General features: G+C 39.7%; 2 protein-coding genes across 3 annotated transcripts; one reads left to right on the plus strand and one right to left on the minus strand.

Annotated features, from left to right (window-relative positions):
• Positions 1–1,113: 1,113 nt before the first annotated feature.
• On the minus strand, positions 1,114–20,366 carry ppih (peptidylprolyl isomerase H (cyclophilin H)). Its single transcript, XM_040047356.1, has 9 exons — positions 20,148–20,366; positions 10,864–10,928; positions 10,710–10,733; positions 3,317–3,361; positions 2,857–2,899; positions 2,479–2,571; positions 2,222–2,309; positions 2,099–2,139; positions 1,114–1,489 (listed from the first exon to the last, which is right to left on the minus strand). Exons 1-9 carry the CDS (start codon positions 20,211–20,213, stop codon positions 1,421–1,423), a joined length of 534 nt encoding a protein of 177 aa, XP_039903290.1. The 5' UTR covers positions 20,214–20,366; the 3' UTR covers positions 1,114–1,420.
• On the plus strand, positions 11,835–17,776 carry si:dkeyp-100a1.6 (probable G-protein coupled receptor 160). Of its 2 annotated transcripts, none has more exons than XM_040047350.1 (2): positions 11,835–12,077; positions 15,298–17,776. In XM_040047350.1, exon 2 carries the CDS (start codon positions 15,336–15,338, stop codon positions 16,431–16,433), a length of 1,098 nt encoding a protein of 365 aa, XP_039903284.1. In that variant the 5' UTR covers positions 11,835–12,077; positions 15,298–15,335; the 3' UTR covers positions 16,434–17,776. The 2 variants fall into 2 exon arrangements, with proteins under 2 accessions (XP_039903284.1, XP_039903283.1); XM_040047349.1 differs by lacking the exon at positions 11,835–12,077 and adding an exon at positions 12,653–12,870.
• Positions 20,367–20,429: the final 63 nt, after the last annotated feature.

The following is a 20,429-nucleotide window of genomic DNA, read 5'->3' on the forward strand; positions in this document are numbered from 1 at the left end:
AAATTAAAAATAAAAAGGTGCATATATATAAAAAGAGGGGTAACTGATAAAGTAATCCATGTTACTTATTACACCTAAGCATTTCTGGAAATCTTAATTACCTTAGTCACACCATAATTATCTTTGACTGTCAAAAATTACATCATGGTTTAAATAAGCTGTTTCTGTAAATCATTTAATTATTAACCTTAAACCAAATTTTAGCAGAAATACTGACAAAGTAAGTCAGGTAATTTTCTATTTTAACTCGTTAAAGCCAGTCATCATCCTGTGTGAATTTAGAAACCCCACTTCCAGAGCAGCCGGGCCCAGACTGAGTGTAGGACAACCCCACCACAGCCTCCCCCCCTTCCATTGTCATGTTAATGCTCCACTGGCACTGTTTACGAGCACTGGCCGATGTGTGAAGAGCTTGCTGTTAATGTCTGAGCACCGTTGTCCCATACACAAAGATGGGCTTTAGCAACGACCCCAGAAAGCTTCCCAACAGAGATCCCCCTTTCAAAAAAAATGGGGGGGAAAAAGCCTCCTTCCTGCCTCCATAAGAACAGCGTCTCCATCTGAAAAGCTTCTTTTATGCCAAGGGAACGATGTCCAAGGCCGAGGAGGGAGAGCATGGATGGGGGAGGGGGTCTGTGGAGGCTTAGATCTGTATAGATGGCTGAGATAGAAGAGGTAGCCATAAGTTCAGCAGACGAGTGCTTTGCACTGGAGTGCTTGCCATGGAAGATGTGTTTCACTGTAAAGTGGTCCTCTCATTTCCTCCATAACTTTGAGGTTAAGATCAATTTTTAATCAAAGGCACTATAAGGAAACAGAGCTAGTAACACTTACCAAAGCAGCTCAGATTACTCTGGGTACACAATGTTCTTTCAAAGTTTGGACACTGCTACAGTTTCTCAAACACACATTAAGTTGATAAAGTTTAATCATCAGGTAAATCTGATTATTACAGATGTGAATTATTGAATTATTATTAGAGGGACTATTTATAGTTGGCTTTCACTACTTTCTAGACTATATCCAATGGTCAGTATTGCAACATTTGACACCCTTTGACACTTAATGAAATCCTTTTGAATAATTTGATATAAAAAAAATCTGCAGCATTTATAAAAATGTACAGAAATTTATTGATTGGAAATAATACAAAGTATGACCACCATCCAATTCTTTGTTCAATTAAAAAAAGAAAAAAGGTACACAAACAGTCTTAATTTGGACTTGACAGAACAACAGCAATGAAGCAATGAATTTAAAACAAATGCAGTCTGAAACCAAATAAATACATCAATGTCCACTACTGGTCATTGTAGGAATCAGTGTGTTAATGTTTTCTGAAGAGTAACAAGTCACAATTAAGACATTAAAAGTATACAGAGGCTGTGTAATGTTGGCATGGTGTTTAGCACGTGTCTGCTCACATCTCTCCACACTGTGCAATGACGATGGGGAGTTTAGGCTTGTTGTTGGGCCCTGTTGGGACATTCTGTAGGAAGAAAGTGACACACGTTTAGAACAAAAATGCCACTCTAAAGCTGTAATCTAAGCACTACATCCAACTACGGTGATTTATATGGACTTGTACGAGTTACAGGTTTAATTATTTGTTACATAAACATTACGTTATAAAAGATTAAACTGTAGGTGTTAGTATTAGGCTGGATACCTGCTTTAAAAAAGGTCTTGAAGCCTTAAACATCACAGATGTAAAGTGATGAGTGTTTACAAAAGTCAACATTTTATTGGGTTGTGTTTGTTTATTTCCCAAAAAAGGCATTTCAAAATTAATTTTATGTAAGAATTTATTCATTTTACTATTATTATTTGAGCATTTTGGCTCTATTAGATAGCACAACAGAAAACAGACAGGAACGGGCAGAAAGAGAGCGGAAGAAGAGATGGGGCCTTGTGAGAATTTCTTAAATGGTAATGCTACATTTTAGCTTAATTTTTTTTCATGGCTGTTCTCCCCCTTTGAAATTTTTTAGCTTAGTGTACAATGTCTCTGTCAATTTACTCCTACCAAAAGAACCACAAATACAAATCTGTCCGTTTAAACAAATATGGTAGATTTATAGGGAAGATAAGTTCTTACCTCAATTTTTCTCATGACCAGCAAGCCATCAACCAGTTTTCCTGTAATAATTACAAGTAAGACAATTCAACTCTGACACAGACAATACAGTAAAAAAAAATGCAATACTGTTGATTTACTCACCAAACACAACATGTTTCCCATCTAGCCAGTCACATTTAGTGCAGGTAATGAAAAACTGACATCCATTTGTTCCTGGACCACTGTTTGCCTGTATTATGATACAATATTAAAACAGACACATTTTGGTTAGGGTGATTTACCTGAAGTGTATCCGTGGAGATTAAGCCATCCAGTAGGAGTTTAACCCAATCAACTGGTAACATTTTCAATCACTATACTGCAAGATAAAATGTAAGTAGATTTATCAAAACACATACCATTGAAAGAAGACCGGCAGCAGAATGCTTTATTCTGAAGTTTTCATCTGCAAATGGACCTCTATAGATGCTGCAGATACCTGTTCCATCACCCTGCACAAAAGATTAATAGTACATACAGTAGTAAGTAGGGGCTCATAAAGAAAGCAATAGATTAGGAAACTTTAAATGTGTTGTAATATGCTGCATAACCACCAGAGGGGGAAACACCAATGTGGTATAAATCTGCTCAATTCAAGTCAATAGTTACCATGGCAAGATTTAATCAACAAATTCTCAAATTCACAAAGCGTTTGTGCAAATCTTCCAGACACAGTCAAAAGACAACCATTAAACTATGGATATTTGTGTTGTCAATCCAGTCTTCCATGTACTTACATTTACAAAGTCTCCTCCCTGTATCATGAAGTCTTTGATCACCCTGCCAATGACCAATGGAAAAAGAAAATATCAATTCTGCTAAAGAAAACCTCACAAAAGTTAACAAATATATGAAAAGTATTACAGTCTAACTGTAATAGACAGCAGATTACAAATGTATGCTCTTTTCCATTTTCTGTTAGTGTACACAATCGCCACAGTAAAATTACTTAAGTTGCATGTCATTGCAAAATGCGAAGAGGCAGTGTAGCATTGCAATAGTTTTCTAAATGACACTGTGAATCACATAACAGATGTGCTAGTCTTGTCATCGTAGACCCTTCGTTAACACGGTACATTTCTTCTGTAACTATAGCGCAGAATATCATCTCAGCTTTGCTGCTGTAGTGTACACACTTCATAAGTCAAACACCAGAGTTTAATGTAAGCTACAGAAGTCAAGCTGCCATGTGAGTACCTGTGGAATGTGCAACCTTTGTAGCCAATAGGAACGCCATCTTTCCTAAAAAGACAGGAGTCAGTGAGAAAAGAAAATGAAGTAAGCAGTAAAATACTTTAATGTACAAACTGTGTCAACTGTCTCCTTGAAACAGAGTAGATTTGTCTATGTTTGTGATTCAGATTTTTACAGTAAATGGGCCAGCATGAAATATAGTACATCTGGAAAGTATTCACAGCACTATCTCTTCCACATTTTCTTATGATACAGCCCTATTTCAAATATTATTCTTGGAAATTCATTTAAAAAACAAAACAAAAGTATTCGCAGCCTTTGTCATAACACTCAAAACTGTTATGGCAAACCAGGAGACTAATCAGGTTTGAAGGAAAGACGAATGCAGCATTGTACAGAGTCATCCTTGATGATAACCTGTTTCAACAGAACAGCAACCCAAAGTACAAAGCTAACATATCTCAACCCCTCATTAGGCTAGCTATCTTAACTGTCCATAGACAGGAGTGATTTCCTAACTTTTCCTCACCGGCCGCTAGCTACCTTATGGTTGTCTATCCTGAACCCGAGACTTCATCACTGATCGAGCATCAGACCACTTACTTTTCAGTAAGGCGGGGGTTTTTTTGGTACCGTTTAGCACACCAGCTAACTGATTGCCTTTGTTGTAAACATCCCAGCAATCAAAGATATACACTTTTTTTCCCCCTCACACCAGAGGAAGCAGAGAAACTGGGGCTCTACTCTTCGTTTGTGGCAACAAATTTTCAATTACGGACACACACACCAGGTCTCAGACCACCAGATCACATTATGAAGGGAAGAAATTGCCCCAGGCCACCAGGGCGGCAAAGCAGTTACTCATGTAACATGGGGCTTCTTCCCTGGATTTTGAGGGCACAGAGAAGCATGGCTTACTTTCACTTCCTATGATAAGTCGCAGCCCACCTCCATCCACGGCTGGCTACGGGCTCCTCCAGGAGTTCCACATTTTCATTGTGAATGAAAGGGCCTACAAAGTGGCGGCTTTAGCGGTAAGAGCACTGAAAATTACATCCATGTTAGCTGCTTACCAAGCAGAGGTCTATGTGAGGCCAATGCGACTAGGACTGACTCTAATGTGTGGGAAGAGATCACTGTGATCACAGACATTTGTCTTTGCATACAACGCTGCACAATCCAAGCCACATTTCAGGACTGTTCTGGGTTCCATAAGGCATAGATGTGAGTCGGGGAAGCAGGAGGATGAGGTCTCAATCTCCATCTTCCCAGAAAACTGAGCCGACACCACCTCCGACCCCATGACAGACCTTTGCTCAGGCAGTCACCCAGCTTCCCACTCAGTTCAAGATCCCAAAACAAGGGCTGGTAAGCCACAACTCAGACAGCAGTTCCACCGGGACAACCCGCGTAGCAGGTAAGTCAGCAGCTCAGGAAAAAGAAGAGTGTGGCCTGACATTCCGCTGCCATTTTATCAAAGAGTACTCCAAGTTACTGCCTGTTTTCTGGCCTCGTGCACTCAGTTTTCTCTAGGGCAGACCAGGGTGTAACTGAAGCCCAATCTGGCCTATGTGGAATCTGGAATCTCCGTTTTCCATAATGGGACATCAAAACAAATGCTAGGAATGAGAACTTTAGGCTACTTGTGTAACCCCAGTTCTCAAAGTAACATGAGTAAGATGTCTCAATAGACAAGCCCTTCTTGCTAAGGAAAGGCAAGAAGAGGTGCTTATCCTGAATAACAGCTACGTAAGCATAAGTTACTAAAGGATAGGTGGTTCTGCCCAACGTGGGTGTTACAATTAGGGCTGGGCAATATGGCCTAAAATCCATATCACGTACAGTGGGGCAAAAAAGTATTTAGTCAGCCACCGATTGTGCAAGTTCCCCCACCTAAAATGATGACAGAGGTCAGTAATTTGCACCAGAGGTACACTTCAACTGTGAGAGACAGAATGTGAAAAAAAAAATCCATGAATCCACATGGTAGGATTTGTAAAGAATTTATTCGTAAATCAGGGTGGAAAATAAGTATTTGGTCAATAACAAAAATACAACTCAATACTTTGTAACATAACCTTTGTTGGCAATAACAGAGGTCAAACGTTTACTATAGGTCTTTACCAGGTTTGCACACACAGTAGCTGGTATTTTTGTCCATTTCTCCATGCAGATCCTCTCGAGAGCAGTGATGTTTTGGGGCTGTCGCCGAGCAACACGGACTTTCGACTCCCGCCACAGATTTTCTATGGGGTTGAGGTCTGGAGACTGGCTAGGCCACTCCAGGACTTTCAAATGCTTCTTACGGAACCACTCCTTTGTTGCCCGGGCGGTGTGTTTTGGATCATTGTCATGTTGGAAGACCCAGCCTCGTTTCATCTTCAAAGTTCTCACTGATGGAAGGAGGTTTTGGCTCAAAATCTCACGATACATGGCCCCATTCATTCTGTCCTTAACACAGATCAGTCGTCCTGTCCCCTTGGCAGAAAAACAGCCCCATAGCATGATGTTTCCACCCCCATGCTTCACAGTAGGTATGGTGTTCTTGGGATGCAACTCAGTATTCTTCTTCCTCCAAACACGACGAGTTGAGTTTATACCAAAAAGTTCTACTTTGGTTTCATCTGACCACATGACATTCTCCCAATCCTCTGCTGTATCATCCATGTGCTCTCTGGCAAACTTCAGACGGGCCTGGACATGCACTGGCTTCAGCAGCGGAACACGTCTGGCACTGCGGGATTTGATTCCCTGCCGTTGTAGTGTGTTACTGATGGTGACCTTTGTTACTTTGGTCCCAGCTCTCTGCAGGTCATTCACCAGGTCCCCCCGTGTGGTTCTGGGATCTTTGCTCACCGTTCTCATGATCATTTTGACCCCACGGGATGAGATCTTGCGTGGAGCCCCAGATCGAGGGAGATTATCAGTGGTCTTGTATGTCTTCCATTTTCTGATGATTGCTCCCACAGTTGATTTTTTCACACCAAGCTGCTTGCCTATTGTAGATTCACTCTTCCCAGTCTGGTGCAGGTCTACAATACTTTTCCTGGTGTCCTTCGAAAGCTCTTTGGTCTTGGGCATGGCGGAGTTTGGAGTCTGACTGTTTGAGGCTGTGGACAGGTGTCTTTTATACAGATGATGAGTTCAAACAGGTGCCATTCATACAGGTAACGAGTGGGGGACAGAAAAGCGTCTTACAGAAGACGTTACAGGTCTGTGAGAGCCAGAGATTTTCCATGTTTGAGGTGACCAAATACTTATTTTCCACCCTAATTTACGAATAACTTCTTTACAAATCCTACCATGTGAATTCATGGATTTTTTTTTCACATTCTGTCTCTCACAGTTGAAGTGTACCTCTGGTGCAAATTACTGACCTCTGTCATCAGGGGAACTTGCATAATCGGTGGCTGACTAAATACTTTTTTGCCCCACTGTATAATTTGAAGCATGTGCGGTAACTATATATATCGCGATATATTATTTTCTTCTGTATAACAAATTTTTCAACACTATAAGGCACACTTAAAATCCTTTAATTTTCTCAAAAATCGAGAGAGTGCCTTATGTATGAATTCTGGTTGTGCTTACTGACCTCGAACCGATTTGGGCATGCAGAAATCTGTTAAAAAATGTTTTAGTACAACTTTGGTAAGCCGCACTGCTTAATGGATTGTCAGAGCATTACGGCTGCCGTAGTGAGGAGCTTCGCGTAGTAATCTGGGTCCAAAACGCCATCGGTTCAGGTCCCAAAGTCAAACGAACACTGAGAGTTTAAAACGGTCTAAATTCGTTCATCTTTAATAAAATCATCAGCGTTGCTGCTTTACCAGGTGTAACAATTAAGTTTAACATCCAGGCATCCGGGCAGCATGGTGGTTAGCACCGTTGCCGCACAGCAAGAAGGTCCTGAGTTCAATTCCACCATCAGGCCGGGGTCTTTCTGTGTGGAGTTTGCATGTTCTCCCCGTGTTTGCGTGGGTTCTCTCCGGGTACTCCGGCTTCCTCCCACCGTCCAAAGACATGCAGCTTGTGGGGATAGGTTAATTGGATAATCCAAATTGCCACTAGGTGTGAATGTGAGTGTGAATGGTTGTCTGTCCCTATGTGTTAGCCCTGCGACAGACTGGCAACCTGTCCAGGGTGTACCCCGCCTTTCGCCCTATGACAGCTGGGATAAGCTCCAGCGCCCCCCCCCGACCCTGAAAAGGATAAGCGGAAGCGAATGGATGGATGGATGGATCCAGGCATCCATGAAAACAGAATTTATTAAATTTAATGGAGTTAGAAGTTAACAGGAAGTTAGCTTGCTAGTTTCCACCTAAACATTTCATACCATGTTCTGACAGAAATTTCTGAAACTAATTAAAATGTACAGCTCTGCTACCACTTCCAACATGAATGAAGACAGAAAACTAAACAGCAGTGGCGTTTGCAGGGTTACTGAAGTTGAACTACCTGGTATATAATGTTGTGCTACGTGATTGCTAGCGACACAGCTATGTTAGCATAACATTAGCACAGCGAAGCTGGAGGATGAACGCCAAACGTTTTTTCCACTCGATAAAAGTTAACGTGAGGGATTCTGGTGGTTAGGGACAAATGCAATCGCATAGCAGGATGCTATAAACTTCAGTCAGGAGAACAACTGAGATTTTTCATCCACAATACAAGGTTAGTTATTAATATACTGCAACAACATGGGAATAGAGCAGCTGCGATTGAATTCAACATTAAGGAATCAATGTTACGGAAGTGGAGGAAGCGCAGTTTTTGGCTTTCCCCAAATTTCAAAAGTGCTTCATCTCTTTGCTATGACTGTCGCCCAGCATAATTTGCAGATGATAATGGTTGTAGCCACTGTGATGCTTTCGACCAAAACAGGCGCAGCTTGATAACATCATCAACATCGCAGTAGAGCGGTATAGTCAAAATCTATCGTTGGCCAAATTTTGAACGCCTGGTCAGAGACTTCATCATTTCTTCACTACCAGACACACTGGACCCACTACAGTTCGCTTACCGTCCAAATCGTTCCACAGACGATGCCATCTCTCATCTCCTCCACACATCACTCACTCACTTGGACACTAGAAGGGGGAATTATGTTAAAATGCTCTTCATAGACTACAGCTCTGCATTTAACACCATAATTCCCTCCACACTCACCACCAAGCTGGAGCATCTGGGACTCAGCTCATCTATGTGTCAGTGGATCTCCAACTTCCTAACTGGCAGACCACAGGCAGTAAGGATGGGCGGACATGTCTCAGCCTCCACCACTCTCAGCACTGGAGCCCCCCAGGGGTGTGTTCTGAGCCCCCTGCTGTACTCTTTGTACACATATGACTGTGTGGCCACTACCAGCTCCACCACCATCATCAAGTTTGCTGACGACACCGTCGTGGTGGGCCTGATCTCTGATAACAACGAGACGGCCTACCTGAAGGAGATTAGGAATCTGGAGAACTGGTGCCAGAGGAACAACCTCCTTCTAAACGTCAGTAAGACAAAGGAGCTGATAGTGGACTTCAGCACAAAGCAGGAGAGGAACTACCAGACCCCCGTCATCAACGAGTGCCCAGTGGAGAGAGTGGACAGCTTCAAATACCTCGGAGTTCACATCACGCAGGACCTGTCATGGTCCTGTCACATCAACACCGTGGTGAAAAAGGCCCGACAGCGTCTCTACCACCTCAGACGCTTGAGAGACTTCCAACTGCCCTCCAAGGTGCTCAGGAACTTTTACTCGTGCACCATAGAGAGCATCCTGGCGGGAAACATCTTAACCTGGTTCGGGAACAGCACCATGCAGGACAGACGAGCTCTACAGAGGGTTGTGCGGTCAGCTGAGCGCACCATCCGCTCCGAGCTCCCTGACCTGCACTCAATCTACAGCAGGCGGTGCTGGACCAAGGCCAGGAAGATCGTGAAGGACCTCAGCCATCCCAACAACAGACTGTTCTCTCTGTTGAGGTCAGGAAAGCGATTCCGCTCCCTGAAGACCAACACAGAGAGACTGAGGAGGAGCTTCTTCCCGCAGGCGATACGGTCTCTCAATCACACCACCACACAGTACTGACCCACACATACAGTTCTTACACACACACACTGGACTTTCTGGACTTTGTTTTTGCACAACACTGGTCACTATATTCTTCATTTCCGGTTAATACTTGTACAGCTGCTGTTATTGTGTATATATTATTTATATTTAGATTTCTTCATACATTCTTATATAGTTCTATATTGTGTATTTTGTTGTACAGTTATTTTATTTTCAACTTTAATTTATATATTTTATCTTATTCTTCCCAGTTAAATTTACCCTTTTTAATTTTTCATATTTATTTCCTATCTTATTCATAGCCTTTCCTTTTTTTTGTTTTCTTTAGGTCACGAGCAGTTGTCCAAGCATTTCACTACATATCGTACTGTGTATGACTGTGTACGTGACAAATAAAATTTGAATTTGAATTTGAATTTGAATTTGAATTTATATCGTTTCTATCGTATATCGTTTATATCGCCCACCCCTAGTTACAATCACCAGCCAATCAAGATTAGTGGAATGAGATAAATGCTCATCTCAGGGAGGCACATCCCATTGTGAGATATCTCACCCATGCTATTCTGGGAACTGGGGTTATGCAAGTAACCCAAAGTTTTCTGCAGCAGGAAACACTGCATCAAAGCACAGGACACACCTCAGTTCTGATAATGTTGATATGCGCTTTTTTCTTCCTTCAGTCACCAGATACTTACTCCTTCTCTAGTACACTTACCATGCAGGCACACATTTCAGCCCGAAAATACAGTGGAATTTGTAAAATGCAAACCAATGAGCACCCCAAAAAGTTAATTCTGTTCATCTTGATGTAGCAATGTCAGTGGGAGAAGCGTTTCTCAATTTGCATATTAATGATCAAGAAACTGACCTCACAGCCCATTGTTCATTCAGTGGGCTAGTTTCAGTCATTGTGCAAAGGTACTGTTTATATGGTTGGGGAAACCTGCAGTCAGCTTAGACTGAAGAAGTCACTTGAATGAGTGACGAAACATTTCTCCCACTGAAAAAGTTACGTCTAGATGAACAGAATCAGCTTTTTGGGATTTACTTAAACGGATGATTGAGCATGCATCAAGGCAAACGAATGAGCGGTTCAGTTCGCAAAACCTTTGCTTTTCTCTTAAGAATATTATGCTCATTATTAAGACAAAAGTATTTCTTATGTGATTACTCGATAATTGATGGAGTACTCGATCACTAAAATAATCAATAACTGCGGCCCTGCTAACAAGTGCTTTCAAGAAGAGCATGTAAATGTTATGTCAATAACTGTACAGATTGGTGATGTGGTATTTGCAAATATGCATCCACCACACATTGCCTTACCTGAACTCTCCAGTACAGAACTGCCTGTAAGAGATTATGAAACTGTTAAAGTTTGATTTCTGTTAACACATACTGTATATCAAACAACAACAACAAAGAAGATTATATCATATAAGGCTGTGAGCAGTCTGTGATTGTGTGACTTGTTCTCTACCGGAAGTTCTCAGCTGTCTTTGGAACCACATCAGCAAAGAGCTCAAACTTCATCCGTCCAACATCCTGTCAAACAGTAAAGCAAAGTTAACAATAATTGATCAACAGAATTATCAAAGTTCTCGCAAACTTTTTTTTTAAAAACAAAAACAAGACAATAAGTTTGATGGGGTGGTCCCAATTGTCATGAAAACACAACAAAATGTCAGTGCTTGGGAGGAAGAGAAGAGCAGACACATGGACAAATTTCAACTTTTATACTGTATATTCTAGTCAACTGAATCAAGTTTATAATTAGTCTACTAAAATCTTATGACATTTAGGCAACAAAAACCAGACAAAAACAAAGAATTTAGATGTTTAATTTAATGACTTAAACTAAATAATGTTTTAGTCAAAAGAATATACAAAACTACATCTAAATTTCATGTCAAAATCAACACTGCAGTAAAGAAAACTACCGGTTAACCAACCAAAGGGTAACTACACAAAAGAATATACCTCGCGGAGATTTGGCACCAGAACACAGAAACAGGTTATTCTTGTCTAAATGATAATGTAACCTGGACTAGCCAGTTACACTCACTAACACCCTTTCAGAGGGAGTGGCAGTTACACTTTCTACCTTCTACTTCTGGCTTTTAATTTGTGTCGACTTCGCTGAACACTTGACATACTCGGCGAAGTTGAACATAGCTACTGTTGTTTAAACAACAAGCTCTGCTGTGTCTCAGTTTTGATGTCATGCAGGTGTGACAATAGAAATAATGAGATGCTACAATCTTGATGCAAAACTTCACTGGACTATAAATCATCTTAGCCTTGTATTTACATATATACATGTAAATGAGTGTGGCCATCTCTCCGCCCAGTTCTGTGATACTGTTGAATTCATGTAAGTGGCCCACTGTTACAACAATGTGTGCAAGTCTGTGTGAGAGAACAGTCTAACATTTGGAGTACAAGGAGCGGTTTGTCCTCATGACATCACTGCACAACTCGTCCTCCACTCCATGTGGACAAACCACAGTGCCCTCTAGATGTCCTGTGCTTGCCAGATAAAAGAGATAAAACAGTATGCTTAAGGTTTCCAGACAAAGAAATGAAATCAGAAATTGTGTTGATAAAGAACAAACAAGCACAGCACATTTTATCTGGTAAGGGTTTTCCCTTGTTGGAGTCTGGTTTCCCCTGACGTTTTGTACCCAACAATAGGTAAGACAGCTTTTAACTTTCTTTCTTAACAGTGGACTACTTTTGTTGTCATCCTATTACTAGGGTATCAACTTTCCAAGATTATTTCCATTTCAAGGGATTTATGCTACTTGGAAAAACCAGGTCTCAAGTGCACCGACATGGACATAAGGCCAAGGCTTTAACTAACAAACAATGTTGAAATTTTCCAATCCACAGCGAGCAAATTCACCACACCTATATTAACTGATCAGGAGGAGTAAAAGAAAATAATAACAATACAAAAACTGAGAACAAAACCACACAGCAAACTAATCAAGCAAAACCCGAGGGTACAGTGTTGACATAGTCCACATATCAACTTTGCAACAGGAATAATCACCAGTCTATTGTGGTCAAAGACAGATGAGTTGACATTTCTGTGAACCGGCCATTCACTGGATCTTGAGTCCCAAGAAACGAGTGTAACTTGATATACATGAGGTGTAGGCAAACAAAATAATTTAAAGGGAGCAGTTTCAAACACACATTGTGAGCATTCACTGGTTGTCGTGGCTGCAGGACATGCAAATTGATGCACCAGGAAGTCGTCACTTCCATGATACATGTGGGAGGGAAAACAAGCCGAGTTCTTGGAAAAAAAAAATAGAAGGTGTGCCTCATCAGGTGTGTGCATCAACAATGGGGAAGCAGGATCATGAAGAGTTGCCTACCTGCTCATAACAGTCAGGTCAGAAGCAGGACTTACATTACTAAACAAGAGTTATCCACCTCTGCTGAAGCTTACGGGACTAATACAACACAGCATAGAAAGGTAAATTCAGAGCCATTTATTATTTCGTTCTCATGACAAACACAGGATTCTTCAATGGCAGAACATGATTTAAATCTAAAGGAACATAAAGTTTATGTGTGTGCTGTATTGTGCAGAAGTGATTCTGCGGTGGCAAACCGATTGGTCAGTTTGAATACAACACTTTAGCATGTCTTAAAATTACAATAAAAGGAGTTTACCATACCAAAATAACAACTGATGCTTATTTTCATTAGTGATTTCCCACTTTCTTAGGTATGTAGGTACATACAAGATAAGCAGACTGGTCATGTTAATCAATGAGGCCCTTACAATTTTTTCTGGGATGCACATCAAGCACTGTGAGAGAAACTGAGAATTTTTGCATTTGTTCATTTTTAACACTGCTTGGTATCTCATTTCCTCTTTTAATCTAATATTTTAATATTAATAATTTACCAGTGCATCAAACGGATACACCCCAATTTATTTTCAGGGTGTATGGTTTGTAATCATCTCAGTCTTAGCGACCTGTAAGCAGGGTAACACAGCTTTTAAGCTACGACTACACCAAATTTGATAATGATACATATCTATAGTACTACATGAATGCATTTTGCCAGTCCACTGTGACCCCTTAACTGTTCAGACTTTACAAGTGCGATGCATACTGTAATTATCAGGAGAACGTTTTCTAAAATGAAATTGAATGTAAACAAGAAAAGACATTCTATAACTTGCAGGAGAAAATTATCTTTATAGTTTAATGAACTTGAGATTCATACAATGTATATGTATTCCCTTTGGTGGAGTCTTAAAGCAGACCTCTAAAATACCCTCTTCATATAATGATCAAAGTTTAGAAATACAACGATAATCTGAATAGGGGTAGGAGCAAAGGTATTGCAGCTACTGATTATTCTATCTATTATTCCTTCAATTAACCCTTTCATGCATAGTGGTCACTACAGTGGACAGCTACTCAAAGGCTGTTTTATTGTGTTTGTGTCAGTGTTGATGGTATACTTGCACATAAACCACAACATTGGATACTGATATGTCACTCCATACCTTGCCACCCACTGGTTGTTTAATATTACTATAGATGCATGGCATGTTTCATTGTAATTATCGTTATTTAACCCTGTCATGCATGAATTATGACAACCTAAATCAGGATTTTTTTCTCAAGTATTTTTATTCATCTTTTCAAACTTGGTGTGTGTCTGTGTTTTTGTGCATGTGTGCACATTAATCTATGTTTCAGCGATCTAATGAATATGCATGACTGCAATGAAGATAAACAAGTTTATCGACATTCTCAGAACTGAGGCGTGCCCTGTGCTTCAATGCAACTCTTCCTCCTGTACAAAACTGAAGTTTTGATGCTATAGATGTTAGTAATTAACAATAATATTTCAGTGTCCAACCTAGCAGCACTGGGTCAGTGGCTCAATGTGTTACATATTTATATTAGTATAATCCAGAAAAATAATCCTACTAAAACTGTGAAATAAATATGATCCAACTCCACGCCCTTTAGACTCACACTGGTTGTTGCAGGTATTGCTGCCATATGAAGTAGAACAGCTCCCAAAAGCCTTCAGCAAGCTTCCTGGTTTAAAGATTATATCAAACTAACTTTACAGTTCATCTCCATATTTTATTTTATGTTCTGTAGCTCTACTGTAGATTTTAACTGAAGAAAGCAGCGGACGGGAGTGGCGAAGTTCGCTTTTATTCATGTTGAAACTTGTTTATCGGGTGGTTTCAGAAAAGAGTCCCACCAGCCTTTTCCTAGTAAAGGTGTAATGGTGATTACAGGAACAAGCCCTGCTGTTTTGCAAGGCAGAAAAATGTTTTCTTTCATTCCACGTGAGCTCACCGTCTCGCTAACGACCGCAACACTTTGCGTTTAACTATGACAGCATTGTCATCATTTCTGCTGTTGTGCTATCTAGGGGCAACATGGGCTTAAGACAGTAGGCTTGCTGGTTAGTAAAAGGCAGACATCACAGCCCCCCCTGCCAAATACCAAGTGTGTGGTTTAGGTTGTGATAAATAAGTAAAAATACAATGGCATGAAAAAAAAAAATGTTTTTCCTTTTTTGTTAACTACCATGTTATTTTATTTTTATATTTATCTTTTATTATATTTTCTCCCCGTTTCTGTTAAATCAAATCAAAGTAGTGTTTTTTTCCCTCTTGTGAATATTTACTATTGTTCATTAATAAAGGCAAAAGTGCTTCTTATCAGATGACTTGATTAATTGATAGAATACTCAATAACTACAATAATCAATAGCTGTAGCCCTAGAACAAAAGCCCTAGAAGAGTCAGAAAATAGGTGGTTTCTCACCTTGCACTCACAGCTAAAAGCTCTTTTGTGGTTTTTTTCTCCCGTATAAGCTTTCATCATGTCTATACAATTTCTGCTGTCTTTCACAGAATTTCCTGGAACATCTGAACACTGCAGTCCAAGTCAAATGCTGCCAGAGTTGCCATCTTTGTTTGACACAAGCCACACTTTCAGAATGATGGCCATTATACATGAATGGGAGGGCATGTCTGCCAGTCACACAGACAACACTGGAAAGTATGTTTCACTTTTACTTTCCAAAGCAGGCCTGGAAACAGTGATCTTTTATTTATGGTGTCAAAAACGGTACACCATCTTTATGAGTGTGTGCAGCCTGTCCATCATACTGGCTGACTGGGTGATGACCATTTTAATGGCAGCTGTGTGGTTACTGGGTCCTGTCCACTCATTTACACCCTGCCTCATTTTGACTAATGCCTCAGCAACATATGCAGCATTACCACTGCCCATGATATGCCTGAGTTTAATGGACTACCTTTTAAGAGACAAAGCTCTTAGCAACGGCAGAGCCTTCTTAAAAACCCTCGGAAATATACTCCTGACACTTCTCGTGTGGCTGCTAGCTTTTATGTGCTCTTTTAGCCATGCTGATGTTAAACTGATGGATATGAGTTGCGGCAAAAGGTTGAAGAAAGCTCTGGTGTGTGAAGTGGAGGAGTCAAAACTGGTGATCAACTTCATTGCTGGGATTTTCACTGCAATCCTTTTAGCACTGCTACCATTTTGCTCACATATTCCCCAGTGGGTAAGAGATGCTGACAAGTTCTGTGAAGCAGAGGAAGAACAAGAGAAGGTGGGGAACAACTTGCTACTCACTTCAACCCTCTGCCCAGAGACAAAAGGTGATGAAAAGAGTTACCTGACACATACAATCCACCATCGACCGCCTCTCTGGATCAGTCTAATACTGGGCTTTGCCACATTCTGGATGCCTTTTCTTGCTGTGTCTCTGGCCTGTTTGGTTTTTGGCCTTGGAGTACCTGCATACATCTCTGTTAACCTGTTGTGGCTGGAATGCACCAACAGTTTACTGCTGGGTGTGCTATTCTGGGTAAAGAGCAAGACTCTAGGGCCACACACCAATTTACCAGAAAATCTGTGCTCATGGCACATTTACTGGCATATAAGCACAGAAATGCAACCCGAGCTGATGGTTCCTGAGCACAACCCATCAAAAGAGAAGAGAAATACTTACAATGTGTAAGAAAAAACCTGAAAGTAACAGACATCACAAGCCTAGATGGAAAGTCAAACTCATTGTACAACGTGGGCCACATACAGCAGACTTTGATGCTAAGTGCATCGAATCCCTATGCATGGGACAAGTTTTTCTATATGATAAAGAAATATTGCTGTAGTAAATAAAAGAAATCTGTCAACACAGCTGGACTTAAAGTGTAAGAAATGTATAACATTACAGAAAGGTTTTGGCAGCTCATTGGTCAGACTGTCCTGTAATTATAAACAGAGTTTATGTTAATTCAAAGAAAATGTCATTTTTACCCCCGTCTAGGTTTTTGATAATGTTTGTATATGTAAGCATCATTCTGTCTTTAAACACACTGACTGAAAAAGCTTTGAATAGCAAACTTTGTAGGGGTCTAGAATGAGGTCCTATTAACAATCTATTCAAATCTGACTTGTATCCACCAAGCTATTCAAGGTCAGCTTAATGTTTTATTGGTCAAAAATTGCCAAACAGACTTATAACTTAGAAACTATGACTGTTAAAGTTGTGATGTGTATTGCAAACATATACAAACAACAAAAAAGGTTAAAACTAACTCACATTTGACCTCTGACATCTTTAAGATAAATAGATTCATCTGAAGGTCAAAGTGCTAAAGGCCGTTTTAAAATATCTTACAGCCACTGTTTGCACTGCCAGCATAAGCGATATAGGTTACCAGAAGTTTATATTATATTTACTATACTATGTTTTAAAGCAAGTACTTTAAGAATTTTAAAAAAAAAGAAGAAAAAAATAAATAATAATATATTACACAAAATACAATACTATTCTAATAAAAGTAAATACTGCTCAGAGTGTGAGCTGCTTTGGTGACAGTGTCCACGCTGAGTCCTTCTTGGTTTATTGGGGTTTTTTGGTTTTTGTATTTGTATTTTTTTGTTTCTTTTTTATTTTATGTAACCGTGGCCCCTTCGTAATAGTTGTTGTAATTGTAATTTTTTTTCTTCTTTATCTATTAGTAAATTGGTGTAGTATGAATGGCAATTCACCCCTGGTCTACACTACAAGAAACGTGATGTGATGAGCCACTAAGAAAGTTTCACCTGTGTCAATGCTGCAGTAAATGTCTACTCTACTCTAAGTTACACACCTGATGCTATGACTGAATGATTGATTCAAATTTATTCCTTCTTCTGTTAGAATCAGGTAACATCATAAAATTTTATTTTACAATACCTTCTTTTGCCTTCTTTTTATTCTTACCACTCCTACTGCTTGACTGTTTTGTACAAATCAAAAAGGTACAAAGTTTCTTCTGGATGTTCATGAACATCATTAAATATGATCAGAAGCTACAATGGATGTAATCTTTTTTCCATCATATGTTATTTCCAAGTTGGAGAATAAACTTAAACTTGACTTAAAACTAAGCTTTTAATCCGACACTGACGCCATCTGCTGACGAAGCTGAGATAACACAACTGAACGCACTGCAACACCAACACTGACCTCACAGTGGCATTTTGTAATTGGCTGTAACTAAAATACATCTTTTCTTTACTTAACCATATCATAATAATAAGGCTGTTTATTATGAGTAAAGGGGTCTCATGAAGACTTTTTTCTTTTGTTGTAATTATTTTAGATGACAGATGTGTCCTGAAAACTACAATATGCTGGTACACGTAGTTCAAACTTCATACCACCACCATTCTATGTAAAAACAGTCGCTACTAGCACTACTGACATTCTCCTTTCTTAGGCTAACATATTTTTTTTCTCAAAGTCTTAAGCAAACCTAAATATGGAACAATCTTCAACTAGAAAATTCAGGAAAATGAATTAAAAAAAAGAGGACTTAACTAACATGTTAACATAATATGGTACTTGGAGTCTGTATATTATTTTAATGCTTTCAAAGGCAAGTTATGATAATAGGGGTTCATTTTTTATGTTAAAGGGAACTTCTGTCACTTTCATTAAAAAAAGAAAAAAAATATGACTAATCAATGCGAGAGTCTGAGACAATGAACCATCATTAACCAAAATGAAAAATTAAAGATAAACATAGAAAATAATTCTTGGTCTCTCTGTTTTAAATAGCTTTTGTCTTTTTCTCTTTTCTCTAATTTCTTTTTACATTGTTCCTGCTTCATTATGCAACTGTGGGCGGTGTCTTTAAAGGAGCCCATGGGATCAAATTTCCACCTATTAGTTATTAAGGGGCAGGCTCATAAAGCACCACAGAAAAAAGCTAAAAATAATATTGACTTTCAGGACTATTTACTTCTTTTTAAAACTCTAAAAATATATTAAATAAATCTGTCTAAAAATACATTAATACATGATGTAAGCTTGAATGGCAATGCCAATAACACTTGATGCAGAAAGAAGTAAAATACATATTAATTTATAAATACTTGTATTTCAATACACACACTCGCATACATATATAAACTTTGCACAAACAATATTTGTGATTGGTCAATTACTTCTTTGTTGTAATGATTTTTTTGGCACTAAATCTTAAACTGTCAGAAATCCTGTTTATTTGCCCTAAAATGGTGCCACATCTATAAGGAAAATGCTTTTGTGGGTTGAGCAGCAGGTAGAGTATGTCTTCTTTTTCAATGCCAAACAGCTTATTCTGTTATTGATTCTAGTTTTGATTCTCAGGTAAAGGAGGTCCTGGCACTCAGGTGCCATGGGCAAATGATTAGAAGCACCCATAAGCAAGAACAGTGATCAGATGTTGTCTTTTCCAAGCATGTTGTGTTTGACTGCTCTAGATATGGCAACTTCAAGATGGCGTTCTGCAAAACAAGCAATACTTGGAGTGAGCCCTAGCCCCCTACCATCTCCAAGTTGAAGGCCAAGATTCGTATAATGGGGGATGACAGAGACAGTGGCGAAGTGTGCATCTGAGGGCAACAAGACCACACGAAGACTGTTTCCTTACCTGTCACCATAGCATAACAGTATGTGACCACCATGAGGTGGAGGTGCCAGGTTGGTGTGGCTGTGTATGGGTCTTCCACATGCTACTGAGGTTGCTGTTTGTTCAATGAATAAATTGTTAAATTGCCAGGATGTATTGATTCTTCAGATTTTAATCATCCAATCTGATAAATGACACTAAATAAAAGTGAAACGCAAATAAGATATTTGGCATTGGAAAAGATTTTAATGGGCACAACCCACGTACAAAATTCTCCTTCTCAAATCACAAATGTGGTACCATTTAAGTGAAAATAAATAGGCCAAAAAGCATTGTTACAGGATAATCCCCAAGTTTATATACACACCAAGTCTATACAAGTGTGCGTGTGAGAGACATATCTAAAGTTTTCAAAAAGTCATTTTTCCAAACGCAGCTTTTTCCACGGTGTCAATAGATGAATAACAGTCACATAACAAATTTATCGTACCATACTGATATGCATTTAGTTGCGAGGGTTATTCTTTTGAACAACATCGGGATATCTTCGATTTGAAGTCAACGTGCTTTCTCTGTCCGCGTCAACATTAGTTCAACAAACTCACTATAATGAAAAGGATTATAAATGTTTTGCCTGCCTTATTGTATATAATGTACATCAGGTGTGTATGTTTTACAACAAGGTCGTTTAACAGGGTTTAACCAGACTATGAACTTTATTGTTGCCACTGATGTGACGCGGTAACGTTGCCCGGTTAGCTTCAAAGTGTCTTTATGATGCTACTCACCTGCCCTCCAATGGTAATGTCGAAGAACACAACCGGGTTGTTGGGGTTTGAGGCTTGAATCGACATTGTCGTGATTTACCCGCTTTCTGAGACAACAAAATGCAACGTTTGGCTATTTACACAGCAATCATTTGAACCACGATCTCCGCTGTCGGAACTACGGCGTCTCGCGAGAGACGTGCTACAGATCCCTTCTGCGGACAAAAGACTTTCGTCACCAAAAGCGCGATTGTACGGAAATAAATGATCATGGCGACATGCCTACTGATAGCAGCGTAACAA

Source organism: Simochromis diagramma, unplaced genomic scaffold (assembly GCF_900408965.1).
Source record: "Simochromis diagramma unplaced genomic scaffold, fSimDia1.1 OVJJ01000387.1, whole genome shotgun sequence".
NCBI classification, from domain to species: domain Eukaryota; kingdom Metazoa; phylum Chordata; class Actinopteri; order Cichliformes; family Cichlidae; genus Simochromis; species Simochromis diagramma.